We start from the raw sequence: 19,374 nt of genomic DNA on the forward strand, positions 1-19,374 counted from the left end.
TAATTCAGAACAATGATAACCATCAATACATATTATGTTGTAACATAAGAATCTTGTGTTATCCAACATATTATTTTTCAAATATCTTTTGTTAGTCCAAATCCAAATCAGGAATATCATGTCCTCCTAACAAGGTTATTAATTAATTGGATCAATCATCAATGCAAGTAAGGTCAATGTAGAATTTAGTTTATCTTGGTGTCTTGTTATCAAAGTCTATAGTCTACTAAGTCTTCCCTTGAATTAGAAATGCCAAGTTATAAGATTTGAGCATATTTTGCCACATGTGTAGGTCATTGATAAGGATTTGTCTAATTCCTCTTTATAAGGGAAATAAGAAATGAGATGGACACTCCTCTTTGTAATTTTCTTGCAAAGGAAAGATGAGGAAAAGAAGAAGACACACAAAAAGAAAATCCTTCTACCATCCTCTTCATCCTAATGAGGCCCAAAATGAGTAGATCTTGAAGACGATAAGTGGGCCAATAGACCTTGCATGAGAGTGAGAAAACATTACCTAGCTACAACCGTGGTCGCAGAACAATTCAGCAATCCCTCGGTGGAATGCTGACACGTCGTCGACATTTGAAATAAAAAAAAAAAAAAATCAACTGGTGTGATATGTTGAATTTATTGCAAATGCAGGTGTGTTCATTTTTCATTAGGGTCGGGTCGAAGAATTGTTCTGCAACAATGGTTGTAGATAATGTGAACTCCCGGAGATCGATCGCCTCCCTTCCCCCTTCATCTTCTCAGTCACCCAATCACCAGTTGTTAACCCTACCCTCTTCATCAAAAGGAGAACAAATTAAGAAGAAACTTGATATATATTATGCTACACACATGCTTGTTAAAATTTCAGTATTGTAGCATCAGAATGTAAAGGATGAGACCCCACAAATTGTTGGTTTCCCATTGATGATTTGGCAAATCACATGGGCAAGCCCAATTAAATTCTAATCAATTCACAGACTTCCATAATTTTCTCGTGACTTAGATGTTTTTGTTGAGGACCACATAGAGTTCAGTCTGGATGTTAATTTCCTTTGTGTGTGTGTTTAAATTTTAATTTGAACTCATCTCTTATTGAGTTATTCTCCTAGTAGGATCTCCATATTGATATTTAAATGCTTGTAGTTATTGTGAAATAGGGCAGTCCCCAAATCCAAGACTTTGAGTTCTCAAGTCTGTATGTGCTTTGTCCGTTTAGCAACGTTTAGGTCACGGGCTCCATCTATCATCTATGCATACATGCCCACCTGACAATAATATAAATGGAATAATACATGGATCGCTGTGAACATGGGAAGATGGGTGGTATTCAATCAAGGAAGGCAGAGTCTTCCCTTTAGAAAGAAGAAGAAGAAAAAGAAATTAATAAAGATATAAAGCTCAGAAGCCTTTATAATTAAAGAGCTAGATCAGTAGCTCTAGTGATGACTAGACTTAATAATATATTAATCAAGGCTCTTTAACATAATTAAAGAAATTAATCAACCCATTACCACATCCCCATAAACAATTATTTCTGTGATATCGATACTAATCCATGGACCACTTGAATGAATCAAAAACAATTGCAATCACCATGTGACTGGCACCCATCACCTCGAATTTAGTGTTTTACTGTTTCATTTAGCTAATTTCCTCCTTCCTCCTTCTCAGAAACTCTCTCTCTCTCTCTGGTTTCCTTTCGAGATGACTATGGGTTGTTGGACCTCATCAGCTTATCCTCCAGGGAAGACCAACTGAAAGCTTACAGATTCGGGTTAATTTAATAATGTTCATCGCATCGATGACTGCGATTATTTTGAAGGCAAAAAACCAACCAAAACGAGGCTGCCACGTGTTGGATAGCGATGGGTTTGGAGTCATCTTGCTAGAGCTGATGGAAGTAAATCGCAATCACAAATGGCTACTATTTTGTCAACGACTCAAACGGTTTCCTTTCACACTGAGATCGAGATCTTGGGTCATTCATTCATGTTCAACTTGAAAATTGAAACTGCACTGATCTCGGGTTAATTATAATTAACCATTGTTATCTCTCTTGGGTAGGTTGAATGTTTGGATTGGCTAAGGCAACTACATATATCTCACTTTTGATTGGAGTTTCAATCCTTAATTCCTCATTAATAATGTATTTTCTCACAAATGGAATAACAATAGTGCTAAGCTAATATAACGTTTGCAAATTAATATGTTGTTCTTTGGTGTCCCTAAGGCTGTGTTTGGTTTGATAGAATAAAAAAGAGAAATATAAAGTTGAGGGAAATTTTATCTCAACTTTCTGTTTCCTCTCTTATTTTCTATCAAACCAAACATAGCCTAAGGAGTAGTGTGCCCTATAGGTCTATTTGTTTTTGAATTTTTGTTCCATTTAAAATAGTCAGATATAAATAAATGTAAGTGTTATCCATCTTAATAGATTGATGATTTGAATTCTTATATTGTGAATGGAAGAATTAATTAGCGAAAAACTGTAACTTGAAGTACAATTTGACATTTTTTATAGCAGAAGAAAGCTATATTAAAATCCATAAAGTAGAAATTAAAAAGAATGGTTCCTGCCTATTTGGAAGTGCCAATTATCTGTGCAAATGTACTATAAGAATTAATTAAATCCAAACTAAGAATGAGAACTAAATGGTTACATTTTAAATTCTTAACTTGAATATATATGTTTTCCTGATTTGTTAACTGCATTTATCTATAGATCAAGATCTTGTCTTGAAAAGGTGGTTGTGTTTCAAACTTTGAATACAGAAAGAAAGATTTATCGTTTTGTGAAAATACAAATTTGTTTTCTTAAACCTTCTGAAAGTTTATATTTTATACATTTTGATAAATAAAATGAAACTTGGATTAAAATATGTAATAAAAAAATTAAGTCAGGAGGCTTGAAAGATGATGGTTTCTCATGAAACCCATTTTTAACAAGAAATTATGATTGCTTCATGTTTAAAAATAAATAAGGACCAATAACTCAAATTCCTAAAAAGATTGTCACTTGAGATAACAAAGGACACGTACATGGGGCAGAAGAAAACGAGTAATCTCATCTCCTAGTTCTTAGTTACTTGTAGAGATCTCATTTAGGTTGTGTTTGGCATCATTGCTGTTTCTACCTGAAACATTTTGGATTGATCAATACAAATTTGTAAGAGAGATTTATGCATAAGTAGATCTGATATTCCGAAAATGCAAGCTTAACAAAATGAAACTTCTTGAGTGATGTTCTTTACATTTGAATGACACATTAGAACAATCACTAATTTGGTAAAATGCAAGACAAAATCTTAGAAGAAAAGTAATTTAAACTCAAAAGTACTTGATGGGTAAAGAACCCTAATCATAACCATTGAATTCTCTTGAGCATTTGCAAATAATGAATCACTTAGAGAACAGACTACCAAACCAGAACATTCTTCATTTTAGGCTGTATTTGGTTTGAAAGAAAAGGTAGGGAAACTAGTACAAGGTTTGTACAAGTTTCTATACCTTTCCCAACCTTTTCTTTCAAACCAAGAACAACCTTAGGTTATGTTTGGTTTGAAAGAAAAGGTAGGGAAAGGAAGGGAAAGTTTTCCCTACCTTTTCCTTCAAACCAAACAGTTTCACAAAATGGTTAGAAAATTTCACTTAATGAAATTGTAGATAGTTAGGGGGTTATATCTGGCAATCCAATATTTGACCATCAGATTGTGCAACCTGTCACAGTAACGTATTTGTTAGACCTGGGTAATGGACTGTTTATGATCAGGATTTACTTCTCACAGTGCATACCTCACACCGATCTCACAGCACACCCCACCGTGTATTGGGAACATCTCCCCACAAATAATAACGCACAAGTATGGAGATGTTTCCAATGTGTGGTTGGGATGTGTTGTGGGGTTTCATTACCTCTGCTACGCCCACTAGACTGAAAGGATATTTCTTAGCTTGGTATCACTCAAAAAAAAAAAAAAAAAAAAAAAGAGGCGTGGGATCAAACCTATAGAATTGTGTGTGGGTTCTCCATCGTATGGCTGGTGGGCCTCATGCGAACCCTGCTTTTTCTTCACCCTTGAGTCCATTAATATATCTATCTATACTACCTATAAAAGAGCAAATGCCCTTTCTTTTTGGAATTTTTGTTGGACGTTTTTTACCCTTCTATCTAAGTATACAATGGATATAAAAAAGGGAGCAGATTAGCTGGAGACAAAAACATACACACTTTGCTGAATTACCTATCATGGTTGAATATGCCAATGTGCTGAGTCCCAGATGAGGCCCACAGTAAGCACCGGTTGTTCAACCATGATAGGTATTTCAGCCGGGTGTGTATGATTTTGTCTCCAGCTTATCCTGATTGTATAAAAAATGTCATTTTCTCTTACTTCAGAAACTGTCCACTTATAACCGTTTAAAAACTGCCTGGGTGTTGGAACCATGAATTATAACTGTTCAGAAACTGTCAACTTAATACCTTAATTAATTTTTGAATAAATAAATTATAAAAAGTGACCATAAATTTTAAATAATTTTATCTTAGAGATACTGCCTCATGCAAATGTACGTACATATTTACTAGTATTTGTAAAATATGATATACAAGAAAGGAATAGGATTAACTAAACTGGATAGCTGTATAACGGGCTATGGGCCCAATTCTTTTGGGCCACACCAGTCATAAATGCAAGTGAGAGAGTGACTGGTTGTGAGCCACATGTACTTTATGACCGCTATGGATTATAACAGTTGGTCCCATGACCCTATCAAAGACCAATTAATCTGATCTCATTTTACACGTGTTGATAGAAAACATATCACACTGATGACTTTAGCATTTGAGACGGTCATTCAACACCCCTCCAAAATAAGAAGTGCAGGATTAGACTTACCAAAATGCATGTTCTTCTGATTTGTCCAATGGGCCTCACGTGCACCTTGTTCTGTCTACTATCACTGATTGATTGTCACTTTTATGATACCGGTTGATTGGTTTTAAGTTTTTCCGGTATAGAAAGCGTTCATAAGACTGCTTTAAGTAGGTTATGAGCTGCTTAATAACTGAAGTGGCTGAATTGAATGACTTCTTAATTTTTCTTTTAGTGAATAAATTGGTTATTAAGCAGGTTATGGGTCAATTAAAATACCCTTAAATATTTTATTATTTAATCATATTATCTACAAAAGACAAAACAGTAAGTCACTCATTCAGTTATTCAAGCCATTATTAAGCCAAACAGCCCCTTCATTAATGTACCAAAATCTACTTAGATTACAGTATTTTCTGATTTGGTTTTTTCATGCAAAGACCATGGAAATAATAATCAGTTCAGCCCGATCCACATAAACCAAGCATTTCAGGGCCCAGCCCAACCCAAGGTTAACCAGGATAAGCCTTGTTTTATGGGCCTTGGGTACGTACGTAAACGGTCAACCTGTTTGAAACTCTCGTACTTGGCCCAGTAGCCCACTCCAATACTACCCGCTACTCCGCCAGTAGGCAGCAACTAGCGATTATCCCGTTTCAGTCACCTGTTAATCTCTGTAATGGAGATCCCAACAAAAAAGGGCGAAAAACACCGAAAATTTTTCTCCTTTCCTCGACAACTTGTTGGTAACCCTCGATTCCTCTTTGAATCTGTTCTTTTCCGGAACTGTAATTAGGATTTTACATTCAGTTTTACCTATTATTGTTTTATTTCTTTTCTTATTATTATTCTTTTTATTTCTCCTCTCCAATATGTTCAGCAATTGCTACAACGTTTGAAAACTCGCTCACCTAGAGAGCAATGAAAAGCCGGTTGAAATTTTGATTTCTTTGCTTGTTTATTCTGATGGTGTTAGATGGTTTTGGATCGAAAACTAAATAGAAATCTCCTGACTCTTAAATGCTGTATGTTATTAGACTATTTTCCTGTGGTGTGTGCTGAGAGCCTAAATTTAGTTTATTTTTTCTATATTTTCTTTTCTCTTTTTGACTTTATTTAGATGAATATTTACATGAATAGGAATTTCAAAGATTATCAAAGAAAAATAGAAAATAATCTCAGGGTTAGCGTTTTATAGGTAATTGGAAACTCTAGCAGAACTAAAATAACTTCTTCTTAAATCTTAAACCTTGGGCTAACAAACATGACAAGGCGGGTTTGAGTCTGAGAGTGGCCATAAAATGCTGGTGGTTAGGTCCATTTCCATTTCAGCCTCCCAAGACACCAGATAGCTGGTACCAGTACCAGCACTGGGTGATGGCCTTTTTTCCCCTCTTTATTATATATGTTTGTTATGCTTAGAGTGCTTTCCTTGAGACTTGGGAGCGGGAACTCTTTTGATGCCTCTGTAGTTATTGTTTTCAAAATTAGGAAACTTTGATGCAACATTTGTAAGAAATGTCGAGCCTGAGATTCGCAACTACATGGTCAGAACCCAAGCTGTCCACCTTGGTCTCTTCACGAGCCCTAGGAGAACCTGAGCCAACTAAAAGTTCATGAGCCAAAGTGGAGGTAGGCAAAGCTTGATTGAGCTTTGCCTGTTGACAGCCCTACATGCTGCTTTGATTCTAAACTCATTTAAAAATGAAGATATGATGATGAAGAGTGAGCCTTAGGGAGGGAAGCTTAATTATTATTATTGTTATTATTATTTTTTTGATAAATGAGGGAAGCTTAATTATGATCATGCCAAATGGGTTTGGATGATGGAATTTGGTGGGTTGTAGGAAACTAGGAATTAATGGAGTCCCGAGAGGATAACTTTACATGATTCAGGACATTTATAAGAAAGCTGTAACTTACATAAACTTTGTGACACAATGGTTTACGTTTAGCATGTCTTTTCACCTTGGTTATAGACAAACATATAGATGGTTATGTATGAGAGAAGGTCCTGTAGTTTGTTTTTTGAACTTCAAATTGGCATTTTACTCATTGATGCGACTAAAGATGGGGCCAATATTAAATAATAAATTTAGAGAGAGGTTTTAAAACTAAATGTTCCAAAATAACCCAGTCTAATATTGGTTACATGAAGAGAATCTAGACAGAGATGAGTGGGAATCAGGCATTAAAATTGATGGTGAAGAGGTATCCTAAAATGGCTGCATTCTATAATCTTAGTTTGACTGTAAGGAAGATTAGGTTGAGGAATATGTTAACCCTGAATTTTGATGGAAGCTCTCTATGCAACCCAGGGCCCTCGGGTCGGGTGTGGGGGGAGTTTTCAGAGATGAAAGGGGTAGTGTGCTGGCCATGAATTCAGGCCCTATAGGAGTAGGAGACTCTTTAAGGGCAGAAGTTCTCGCTTTACTCCAAGGCCTCAGATTGGCAAAGCAATGGGGACTGCAGCAGTTAGAAGCAGAGGGAGACTCCAAACTGGTAATAGGCAGGCTGCAATCTAGAAGCTTGGGCACCTGGATTTTCAGACAACAGCTAAGAGGAATCTTGAGTTTAGCAAGGGAGATTGGGGTGAGGTTTAATTGGGCAAGAAGATCAGCAAATGGTATGGCTGATGCTTTAGCTAAATAAAGAGTCAATAGGTAGGAGTTATTTTGGGCCTGTTTTTGAGGCATTTTTATCAAAGGGTTCCCCATCCAGCCCTTGGATGGTGGCAGTTGTAATCTTTATCCAGTATATATATATATATATATATATATATATATATATATATATATATATATATCTGTTAACCCTGGAAGTAGATCTTTGAGAGGCTGAACTGGAGATGCAAATCCAAGTCAAATTGGATGGTTATAAGACTGACCAGCCATTGTCTTATGGAGCAAAATTTTTTACATTCAACTCAAACATGCTTAATATTAGCAGCCAAGATGAGGTATGCTGAGATGGGTGAGTGGGGAAGTTAGAAAGGTGGATACAACCTGAGAAACACATTAATGAAATAAAGGAATGTTAGCTAAGATGGTCGTGCTCAAGAAAAACCAATATTGTCACCAATCAACAGTGATTTAAGGAAACTATTTTTTTTCATGAAAGGATACACTTATAAAAGGCATCTCCTGACCTGATTTTCAGGAGAAAATGGTTACAATATGAATCTGTAGTATGTACCACCACTTACATCTTTTATGCATGTCCTTATTGAATTTGACAGGAAACTCAGGTTAAATAAAAAATCAGTGCATCTTCTAAAAAATCAAGAGCAATTTACAAGAAAATTAACTGGTTTCTTGGTTCATTAGCATTGCCATTAAATCATTTAACTTACTCTGCCTTCTAGAACAAAATGACCAAAGGACTCTTCATGTATTTTGGCTGGTTTGGAGTGTTGTATGGGAAGTCGTTTGTTTTTTTCTTATCTCTCGGGTGACTTCTGGTCACCTTCCTTGTAATTTTCTTCTTTTTTTAATAAAATTTTCTTTTATTATAAAAAAATAGGACTGTACATGTATTTCACTAACCCCTTCCTTGTAAATGAAGTATTTGACTGCTAATTCTAAATCCATAGATATGTAAAGGAATTATGCCCAATATTTCTGTACTCCGGTTTTTTGAAAGATTAAAGACATTATGTGCTTAGCAAATTAAAAGGGGGTATCGCCTAAGTGGTTCTGAAGACCACCTACATTTTTCTTCAAGGATTAAGTGGTTTCTAGTGATATTTCTCTTCAGCTGTAAGGGATTGCATGATTTAGACCTTAATGCCAACCTCTGATTCCTTACTACTAGGAACTTCCTTGACCCCTCATGGTGGGACAGTCAATGATCTTGGATCTGTACTTATAAAAGGCTTGATAGAAGTGATCCGCATTTAGATTCCCCTTGCAATGGGAAAATCAATGATCTTGAATTTGAGTTTAGAAACATGAACTCCAGTATCCCTTATCCTTTACACTCAAATTTGTAATATAATGAGCAGAATGTAACTCTCTCTCTCTCTCTCTCTCTCTCTCTCTCATCCTTTACATTTCAACTGATTAGCAGTAAGCAATATCAACATGTTTCTATTTCCTTTGGTATTATAGGTGAATAATCTATCTTGTCGATGCGGCATACACTAAATGCCTCCCATATCGTGGTGTTCGGTTAACCTCCAGGAAATTCCATAGAATGATTCAAGTATGGGCTTCTACTGTTACAAAATCCCATCAAATATTTGGCCGTGAAATGACATGTTGTTCTGAACTCAGAGTCTCCCTACCCGTTAAAAATATTAGTTAAACTTCTTGTAGGAGCATGCATCATATATAATCATATCCAAAAAGGAGTTGAATTCCTGATGAGCCAGAGGTTGTACAAGAAATCGAAGTAGTAACATTGTTTATGATCCGATCACCAGAAACTGCTTTTCACAGGAGACAAGTTTATGGAATTCAAATGCAACGGTTTATTAGAAGGATTAAATGTGATTGATCAAATATTCATGCTATTTTGCTGGTTTGAGTTTGCATTCTGTTATAATGGTCGAACTGAAGTTTAGGTTGTCCACATGATCATTGTCAGGTTTCGTATGAAACATGGCACTTTATAGTATACAAGATGGCCAACTATGGTGGCGTTCTGGATTATAACATTCAAGGCTTCCCATTTGCTATTTTCTTTTGAAGCCAACTGTTTTTTTTATTTTTTTCCTTTTAATGATTTTGTGCTTATTGCCCCATCTATTATTTTCGTTCTTGTGTGAGGGCTTAATTTTCATGTGGGACATATTTTTGACCAAAAAGCAGATCAAAATTGATTTTATTACTGAAGTGAGAATAGTGATAGAATAAAATGTAAAGCTAACCAGGCTGAGCTAACCAAATTGAGATCCATATGTGGCGTTTCAAGCAGGATTCTGTACTTCAATGACAATTTGACTTTGTTAAAATTTCTAACGTAAAAGAAAAAAATTAAGTTCAAAATTTTGAATTTTCAGATGCAGACACTCGGAGGACTGCTTTCCAGCATTTGTTCAGCTTCGCTGAAAGCAGAAATCTGCAGACTGCAGTTGTATTGCACCTGGTTGGCTGTTGTTTCATTTTAATAGTTGAATTGAGAGAAATTTCTAATGGTAGATTTGATGCAGTGATATGTGATTTACTTGTTAGTATCAAGTGAGGGTTCCAAGGATCCATTTCTAAAAAGTAAACGCGATTGGAGAACATTTTCAATATTCCTTAATTGAAGGTTGAATTGTGACAAATAAGGAAAAAAGGGAAAACACCTGAGTGCAGGAATAGGAAAAAGAAATAGGCAAATAATAAAGAAAAATCTCGATCATTATATATGGCTTGTTGGCCTAGTGTGTAAGTCAAAAAACTCGCAGACTAGGGATCTGTTTGGAAGGGCTTCAGTGTTGATTGAGCTGCGATGACTGAACGCTTCAAAGAAAGTAAGGAATTACCAAGATTAGCTTCATCGGAAAGTTAGCTTTTTAGCTAATGCAAACCTTTTGGGGCTTTTTGGGTTTTGGGAGAATGACAGTTCAACCAAGGTTCAGAATTTGTAGGCTCAAAGTACATTTGGGGTGGGTGCCAGCTTGGAATTGATGCTAATTCATAGGCGGGTATGGGTGCAAAGAGTGTGGGTTTTTGACCTTTTGAATGTTTATACCTTTGCAATGAAGATCGGAAATTTGCATTGGGCTTGTCTGTACTTCTCCATTGGGTTTTTCACCAAACATGGCTAAGGGTGGAAGTTGGGCCAGGTTAGGTCGGATTGAGGTCAACCCTCATCCAATCCAAGTTGTTGAACCATCGGCCCTAATCCTAGCCCAAGCTGAACTTGTAGGGTTGGGTTAGGATTAGACTGGGTTCATGTTAGGTTTGAGTTGGGTTTGGGTTAGTCTTCAATTGGCCTGAGCTTTTTAATTCTTTTTACCAAGTGTACTTATTTCCTTGGGCTTTAAGGGTTTATGTTAATGCATTATTTACCATTAGTAATTAAGCATGTGTATTGCACATTACAATTTTTTTTCATATTAATTATTTGAATTTTAGATATATCATAATTAAGATAAAAATTAACAAAATTAACAATATGATTAAAAATAAACTCAAATGCTTGTAATAAATGTGCACGTGCATTGCATGTGGACTTTAAATTTCAATAACAATTATTGCTATTACTATTACTATTATTATTATTAAATTGTGTACATTAATTTTTGCCATAAATAAAAATAAATTTTATTTAAACAATTATTTTTATTTATTATGATGAATATATAACATTATAAATGTTTCCAAATGCAATAGAATTTTATACTTTTTCATTGTTTGTGTTTTATCCTTTTTAAATATTTATTATTCAATTATGGCATCATGAGTTTCTTTGAAAACTTGGATCATTAACCCACCATCTAGATAAGAAAATAGTTTTGCTTTTAGATTTGTTTTAAATTATATATCTTCTACATTATATAAATATTTTTTACTTATTATACTTCATTTTTGTTTGACATAATTAATATATAATTTTTTATATATTCTTTTGATTACTTGTACTTTTTTATTTTTTAAAGATTTATTATTCAACTATCATATCATTGGTTAATCCGTTTGACCCAAACCACTAACCCACAACCCAAAAAGGAAAATAATTTGATTTATAGGTTGACACTAAATTTTATATTACATTTCCATCATTGATAATAAATGTATAATATTAGAGATGTACCCAATATTTATTTTTATGAATATGTAACATTAGATATGTGCCCAATTTTTTTCTATTTTTTGTTATTATTTATATTTATATTTTTAAAAATTTTATTATTTGATTGTGACATCGTTTCATTTATAGGTTGCTTTTAACTTTGGCATTCCATTTTCATAATTAATAAAATTATTTTACATTTCATATATATTTTTATTTAGTATAATGAATATGCAATATTAGAGATATGTCCAATTCTTTTTATTTTTTATATTATAAATCTGATAAATTTTAATTTTTTATTATTAAATATGACATTCGATGATGCGTGATCTAGTAATCCCTACTAGAGGACAACTCGAACGTCAAGCTAGCGAGGTTGCCTAGTCGAACTGCAGTCGAACTGCAAGAAAAAGGAGGTCAAAGTGTTTGGGGTGCTTTACTTGGTGTGGGCACTCTGATGCTTTAGTTAGTGAACTAGAGGTTATTTAGAGAGCTAAAGAGCGAGAGAACTAGAGTGATGAGAGTGCTGAATCGCGCGTACCTTGTGAGGCTAGAGGCAAGGCCTTTATATAGGCGAGCTGTCATGGGCTTCATGATGCATGTTCGAGATCCTCGGTCTGTTTGATTCAGAGTTGGTTTCGTGCATGAAGACAGACTCTGCATAAGTTGATAAGGCTTATCTAGGTTCATCCGAATCGGGTGGGGAGAAGGTGACCTTTGTTGATGTGGTGTCGTGATCCCGAGGAAATCGGAGATAGTTGGCTTGCTTCTGGATAAAGGTTACATGGCATCTTGACAAATTAGTGCATATAGCTGATCTATTTGAGCCTTGATCTAGTTGGGTGACCTGAGGTGTGCGAGGTGACTAGGATCGCTAAGGTCACTAAGGTCGCTGAGGTGTCATCTCATCTTTCTATCACTCCACGTGTTGTCAGATCATTTGATGGGCCAAATTATCCCTCATAAATTGCCCCTACTCCCAAGCCCAACGTGGTCAACTCAGTGCGGGAGTATCATTGAGTCAAGGAGATTTGGCTTGGACTTCAGTTTAGCCGTGGTTCAACCAATGGTTCAAATTTAGTCAACTCAACTACTTCGACCTTGGGGGCGAGGTCGCATATCGGGTACGCACAGACGTCACGCGAGCATTAAGCTCCGTGGACATTAAAAACACGCTCAATTGTTTTCGCCTTAGAATATGAATAGTCGCACCCTTGGGAACCGTTGGATCTATTTGTCATAACTGAGTTATGGTGCATATTGAGGTCGCAGAGCACAGTATTGTCGGAGTTTTCGATTAGGTCGACGAGGTCGGTCACTTTGTTCCTTTGGTGAGTTGTCTTCCCTTGCTTTTTCTATTATGTCTAGTGGTGAGTCTAGAGAGGAGAGAGGGCAGCGCGATCAGGCCAAGGAGGGGGTCCTTGGTCCAGGACCGACGAGGTTCCCATAAAGGGGCTTTGTCTTCCCATTAGCAATCTAAGGCCAAGGTACCAGACCACTTTGGTCCCACTGGACTTTCTGCTAATGAGATTTACGGACTTGCGGCTCGGTATAGGATCCCTAACCAGTTCGGCGACTTCCTCCCTCTTGGGGCGTTCCCTTGGAAGCATGAGGAGAATGAGGTCACTGTTTTCGAGGAGGATCTAAAGGTAAGTCTCTAGTTTCCTTTTCATCCATTTGTCCCCGAGGTCCTAAACTATTACAATATTAGCCTCTATCAACTGCACCTGAATTCAGTCCGCACTTTGATCTGTACAATTTCCCTTTGTCATCATAGTGGCCTTCCCCTAGATGTTAGGACCTTGTCGGCCTTTGCCAAATAAAACACAACCTTGCTAGCACCTCGGGTAGGGATAGTTACTACTTGTCTTACCGACCCAGGTACAAGATTTTACACGGCTTCCCTTCCAAAGTGCCAACTTGGTAGAGGAAGTATTTCTTCCTTGAGGTGCCTGGCGGATGGTCGTTCTCGACGTCCTGGAGAGAGAGGAGGTGAGAGACTCTAGGGATGAGACCTTGAGCGAGTAGGTGCAGGCCAGAGTGCGGAACATTGTGGACTGTCGGTTGATGCTGAGTGAGTTCTTGGCCGAGGAGAAGTTGATCCAGGTAGGGCTGAGTCCTTTGGGTAGGTCATCGTCTCAGGCTCGAGCGTTCCCTTTCTTTACTTCATTTTAGTTCGACTAACTCTTAGGCTTCTCGTGTAGGAGACATGTCGAGCGTATCAATTGTCGAGTTGCTTCAAAACATGAGGAAGAAGAAGAGAAAGGTAGCCGACGAGGAAGCACCTCGAGTATCATCGACTCCTAAGCCTACAACACCAAGTGCTGCCAAGACAGTGCTGGTGGTCGACCTGGTCGGAGAAGATCAGCCGGAGAGGACTTCACTAGAGACTGAGGAACTTGTCCAGACATTCGAGGCATGTCGTCTACCACCCGAGGCCACAGCGACCGATAGTTTGGACGTAGAGGACATTTCTGAGGGGAGGCACACCATCATGGATTTTCAGACTGCCCTAATTAAGAGCAAGGAGGTTGTATTCCCCGAGGTCGCTGAAATTCGTGAAGTGCATCCTGGCGAGCTCAGCGACAAAATCATGCATTATCTCATGATGGTAAGTTCCCAATCTCCTCATCATGCTATTCCCGATCTGTGTGCCATACTTTGCTTCTATTTTCTTTTGTAGGCGAACACTTTGACTTACTCCCTAGTTGGGCAATTTGAATGGCATCTAGCGAGGGCCCAATCTGCTGAGGCGACGACGAGCGAGTAGTAGTCTCGGGGCGTATGGGCCTTTTCATTCATCAGCGGCTTGAAGAATGAGCTAGTCGTAGATCGGAACTGGATCGGTGAGCTGGAGTTTCACATCGAGAAGCTCAGCCAGGAGCTGCAAGAGAAGGAAGCTCTCTTCGCCTAGTGCGAAGAACAACTCCTTGACGAGGTTCAATCTGCCAGGGTTCGAGTTGTTGAGAACATCAAGACTTTGTCAAACTTCTTGAAGGAAAGGGAGGAGTTCGGCACCAACACTTTTTGCCAAGGTTTCAAGTTGTGCCGAATGCTGGTGGGGTCAGTGTACCCTGAGGTCAACCTTTCCAAGATAAAGTCCTTAGCTTGCACAAACGAGATGACAGATCGGGTTGATCTAGAGCTTGACTCCGAGGATGAGGAAGATGGGGTCGACGAGGGAGCTGCAGCTAGTGAGCAAGTTGTTGGGGCCGATGTCGGTGCCACTAAGGTGGTTGGTGGTGGGGTCGAGGAGCCCATGATATTTTAAATATCTTGCCTCTTTTCTTGGACCCCCTTGTATATGTGTAATGTGTCGAGCCTCCGAGCTCGGCCTGAATTTTTTTTGATGATGTAACTCTTTGCTGTCTTTAATGAAATTTGCTTATGGAGTTTGGTTTCGCACATGAAGACAGACTCTGCATAAGCTGATAAAGCTTATCCAGGTCCGTCTGAATTGGGTGGGGAGAAGATGAACTCCGCTGACGTGGTCTCGTGATCCCGAGGAGATCGAAGACAGTTGGCTTGCTTTTGGATAGAGGTTACGTGGCATCTCGGTAGATCGATGCATATAGTTGAGCTATTTGAGCCTTGGTCTAGCTGGGTGACCCGAGGTTTAAGAGGTGACTGGGATTGCTGAGGTCACCGAGGTCGCTGAGGTGTCACCTCATCGTTTTGTCACTCCACGTGTCATCACATCATTTGATGGGTCAAGTTATCCCTCATCAACATTATTTATTAACCCATTTAACCCAAAGTGGTTGAATTGCTAACTCACCATTGGGAGGGAAGAAAATAGTTTTGTTTTCAAAATATTTATTTTTATAATATTAAAATTAATCTTATGGATTTAATGAGAGAACCTTAATATGAGTTTTAATGAGAGAGAATAGGAAAATAGTTTTATTTCTAATTGGTTTTAAATTTTACATTCCATTTCTTATTTATCATACTTATTATTGCTTAATATGTCAAATATATGATGTTAAAAATGTTCCCAATTTTTTTAATTTTTATATTTTTTGTATTTTATCTATTTTTGAATTTTATTATTTAATTGTGACAACATGGATTAATTCATTTGACCCAAAATGGTATAATTTCTTACCACTGTCTAGATGAAAATACTATTTTTTTTTTCAGGTAGATTTTAAAAGTATGTTTTTATGTTATTAGAATTATTAATTTATTATATATAGATTTAATTAAATAAAATTTAAAAATGAAAAAAAAGAAGACTTAAATATATAATTCAATAAAGATAAATACAAATTTATATATTAAGTGTTGAATTTAATGAAAAAAAATTAAATGCATGAAATATCTTCTATAACTCCAAATGGAATACTATTTGTTGAGAGCCAAATCTCAACAAAAATACTCAACCAAACGATGTTATTCGCTGTTATTGCGGCTAGCGCCTAATGCTGAACCCGTACCACACCGCTCCCGAAAAGGGTTTGATTGGTACAACCGGCTTTAGTGCTTTACTAAAGAAAATCCACAGACCTGACAAAATATGTAACTGCTCCACCTGTCCTGTTCCCAAGTGCCCTGCCGGATAAGTTTTGGACTCCCAACATCGTTCATTTATTCTTTTGGCTTGTTATGGGGAAGATGATCACTACTTTTTGGCTACCATTCATTTCATGGACCGGCCAGCCGCCTGAGATACCGCCCTGCACCGACCTAACAAGTACTGGACAAACGAAATAGTGGATAACTGGATACAAATACAATCCCCGAAACCCAATTTCAAATATAATTAAGCTAGAATTTGTCAAATAAACTTGATAATATGAGCAATTTAGGCAAGGCAGGTTACTGCTGCATGAAGACACTGAGTTGTGAGGGAGGAGCTAGATGGGTCAGGCTGGGAGATCTGCATAGTCTGAACCCACACCTCCCAACCCACCTCTTGCTTTCAATTTGATGGTGGGTTCTTGAGCCCACCTTTCAATCCTGCCATTTTCCCCGGTTTCAATTGGTTAAACCCTAACAAATTTCAAGATGATGAGCTTGGCATCTCAATTCTCAACTTCAAATGGTCAAATCACAAATGGAATACCGCCCAAGTACAATATATCTAGAATTCTGGATTCATGTTTAATATTTTAATGAAATGGCCGGATTAATCAAGTACTCAGTCTTGTTTACAAAGCTCGGGTTGGTAATTCCCCAACTATACAGTCTACATACTTCACTACATCTACATCCATCCGGCCTACAAGTCTATCTCTTCGGAGCCCATTAAAAGAAAGATCGGAAAAAGAGTCTAAAAAGGCACAATAACCAATAGAAAATTAAGTTGTGGCCTTGTGGGTCTAATCTTCTCTAACGATTTTTATATGCTCAGAATTTCTCACAGTTTTCTATCAACACTCTTTTTTATTAGTTGTAGATACATACATTTACAGCAATTACAGATGGTTTATCTTCTTACCGTATATGTAGAACGGAGGATCTTCTATCTTCATTCTTCATCACCATTAATTAGAAGCTTCAGCTCTCTCAATTACAAAGGTTGAGCATCAGTTCATCCAAATTCATCTTCAACCTAAGCATAGCATCCTGTCATCATTGATCTGAACTCTTCAAAATCCACCAGCCCATTACCGTCCACATCGACTGCTCTGATCATTAGAAAGCATTCATCGAGACTGCACTTACTGTATCCAAGGCTGACTAGCACTCTCTGCAGCTCCTTAGCTGATATGAAACCGTTGTTATCGGTATCAAAAATGAGAAAAGCATCCATGAGCTCGTCTTCCCTGCCACTGCCTCCCACCTCGTCGTAACCGCCGACGACCTCCATGAATTCTTCCAAGTCAATAAACCCATCGCCGTTACAATCCACCTCTCTTACCATTCCTTCAGCTTCCTTGGCAGCTCTTGACTTCTCGTACCCAAGGCACAGGAGCACCTCCCCGAGCTCTAACGAAGATATCTTCCCATCGCCGTTGGCATCGATGAGCCTAAACACCTGCTCCAGCTGGTTAGACACTTCCATGGCTGTGATTGATGAAGTAATCCAGTTGAAACCGGAAGAAAATCTCCTGGGTTTTCTCCTTTTGCGTATCTCGACCTTGTTCAGGGACTTGATTTGCTGACTAAAGGTTAAGACCCACTTTCGTAGAGGGCTTAAACAATGTTTACAAGAAGAGAACATGGTTGCTTAATGGAAGAAGAGACAGAGGGGGAAGAGAGAGAGAGAGAGAGGTAGGACAGAGGAGAGATCCACTGGGTAGCATCTGTGGTGATGGGAAGGAGGGGTGGTAGTTATAGTGAGAACATATGAAATTGTTGACAAGAGATTGATCACATGAGATGATTAGGTATAGGTGATGAGGAATAATAACGGTGGAGGTGCATGTGAAGATGCATGTGCCAGAGTCCTCATTTAGTTGTTTTGTCATCTTGCAATAATTCAATCATGGGTACAAGGCCCTATACACAGACCAAAAGTCCCTTTGATTTTTAGGCTTTTTACTGCTGGTTTAATTGATTCTCTCTCATGTCTCAAAACTCTCTCTCTCTCTCTCTCTCAACCATTCAACTGCCCATATTTGATTGAAAAGGGCTAAGCTCAGATTGAGCTAGCCTTATTGTGTTTAGTTGATGAAGGGTTACCCATGGGCCATGGACAAGAGCAGCAGTAGTCAACCATCTATTTGCTTTTTTTTATATACCCCCTATCTCACATACTATCCAGTTGAATGAGGGTTCTTATAGTGTCTACCCATGTGTCTGCAATTTCCCCACCCCTTTTTTTTTCCTTTCTTCATTTTCTACACACTGCAAAAATGCCTTCTTTGTTGGAATTTAGGGTTATCTAATGTGGCTTTGTATGATATGTCACCTAATAAGAAATCCATGTGGTCTCTATTCCTGATAAAAGGAACCATACCCATGTGTTTAATCAACATTAGTTCTTTTGTATAAAACATATGTTGACCATGGAATCATGGATATAGTTTATCAGGGTGCATCCCCCAAAGTATAGTTCAATAGGTTGTCCATATAAAATGTTTCCTACTTGAAATTGGAAGGAATAATAAGAAAAGAATTGGTTATAAGACTTGCATTTGCATTACATAGGATCCGTTTGGTTTATAGTTGAAATTGAAATTGGAATGGTGCATTCCTGATTCAGACAGAAATAGGAATAGGAATTAAAATCAACAAGAATGAGATTTTATTTTCAAGGGAGGGACAGAAAATGGCCATTCTCTCAAATGGTAGAATGCCATTCCAGCAGGAATGGGAATTGGGAATGGGATTTTGATTTCGCCGAACCAAACAGTTAGAATCAGAACAGCCTATTTAAATCCGATTCTGGGCCCCTATGGCCCTGTGAACCCGACGGGCCCATAGTTTCTAATCATGTGATCCAACTTGTTTCTAATTATCTAAAGGGCTAAATGATCAGCTTCACGATTGGTTTCTTCTCTGTTTGAGTCTTGAGGATCTCTTCAGTTTTATATGGTAGAATATGCCAAGCCTCGGGTTAGGGATAATCATGGACCAGGCTGGGCGGGCCTGATTGGTACTATTTCAGTTCAGAACTGCCTTTTAGTCAAAAACTGTTGATTTGATCAGTGAACTACTAACCCAGGTGGCTGTTTATTTATTTTTTGTCAAAACAGACCATCCATTTGATTCAAACAATTAGACCGTTTAACCCAAAAGCCAAACCCCAAAACAGTTCCTTATCCAATTCGATTTAAAAATGGCCCCACCCAGCCCGTATAATTGGTCGAATCAGGCAGGGTCATAAATATCA

The 19,374-nt window shown here is 37.7% G+C and overlaps 1 protein-coding gene and 1 long non-coding RNA gene across 2 annotated transcripts; one reads left to right on the forward strand and one right to left on the reverse strand.

Moving 5' to 3' along the window:
- Positions 1 to 5,453: 5,453 nt before the first annotated feature.
- On the forward strand, positions 5,454 to 9,697 carry LOC148880204 (uncharacterized). The gene is made up of 2 exons (XR_016104492.1): positions 5,454 to 5,611; positions 8,975 to 9,697. It is a non-coding gene; the product is annotated as an uncharacterized LOC148880204 (long non-coding RNA).
- A 6,459-nt stretch (positions 9,698 to 16,156) lies between these two features.
- LOC148880205 (uncharacterized) lies at positions 16,157 to 17,896 on the reverse strand. Its single transcript, XM_088962053.1, has 2 exons — positions 17,035 to 17,896; positions 16,157 to 16,290 (listed from the first exon to the last, which is right to left on the reverse strand). The coding sequence occupies exon 1, from the start codon at positions 17,758 to 17,760 to the stop codon at positions 17,149 to 17,151; it is 612 nt and encodes a 203-aa protein (XP_088818179.1). The 5' UTR covers positions 17,761 to 17,896; the 3' UTR covers positions 16,157 to 16,290; positions 17,035 to 17,148.
- Between the last annotated feature and the right edge of the window lie 1,478 nt (positions 17,897 to 19,374).

The sequence above is a fragment of the Nelumbo lutea genome, chromosome 1, assembly GCF_056320005.1.
Source record: "Nelumbo lutea isolate HS-2025 chromosome 1, American lotus-T2T, whole genome shotgun sequence".
NCBI classification, from domain to species: Eukaryota; Viridiplantae; Streptophyta; class Magnoliopsida; order Proteales; family Nelumbonaceae; genus Nelumbo; species Nelumbo lutea.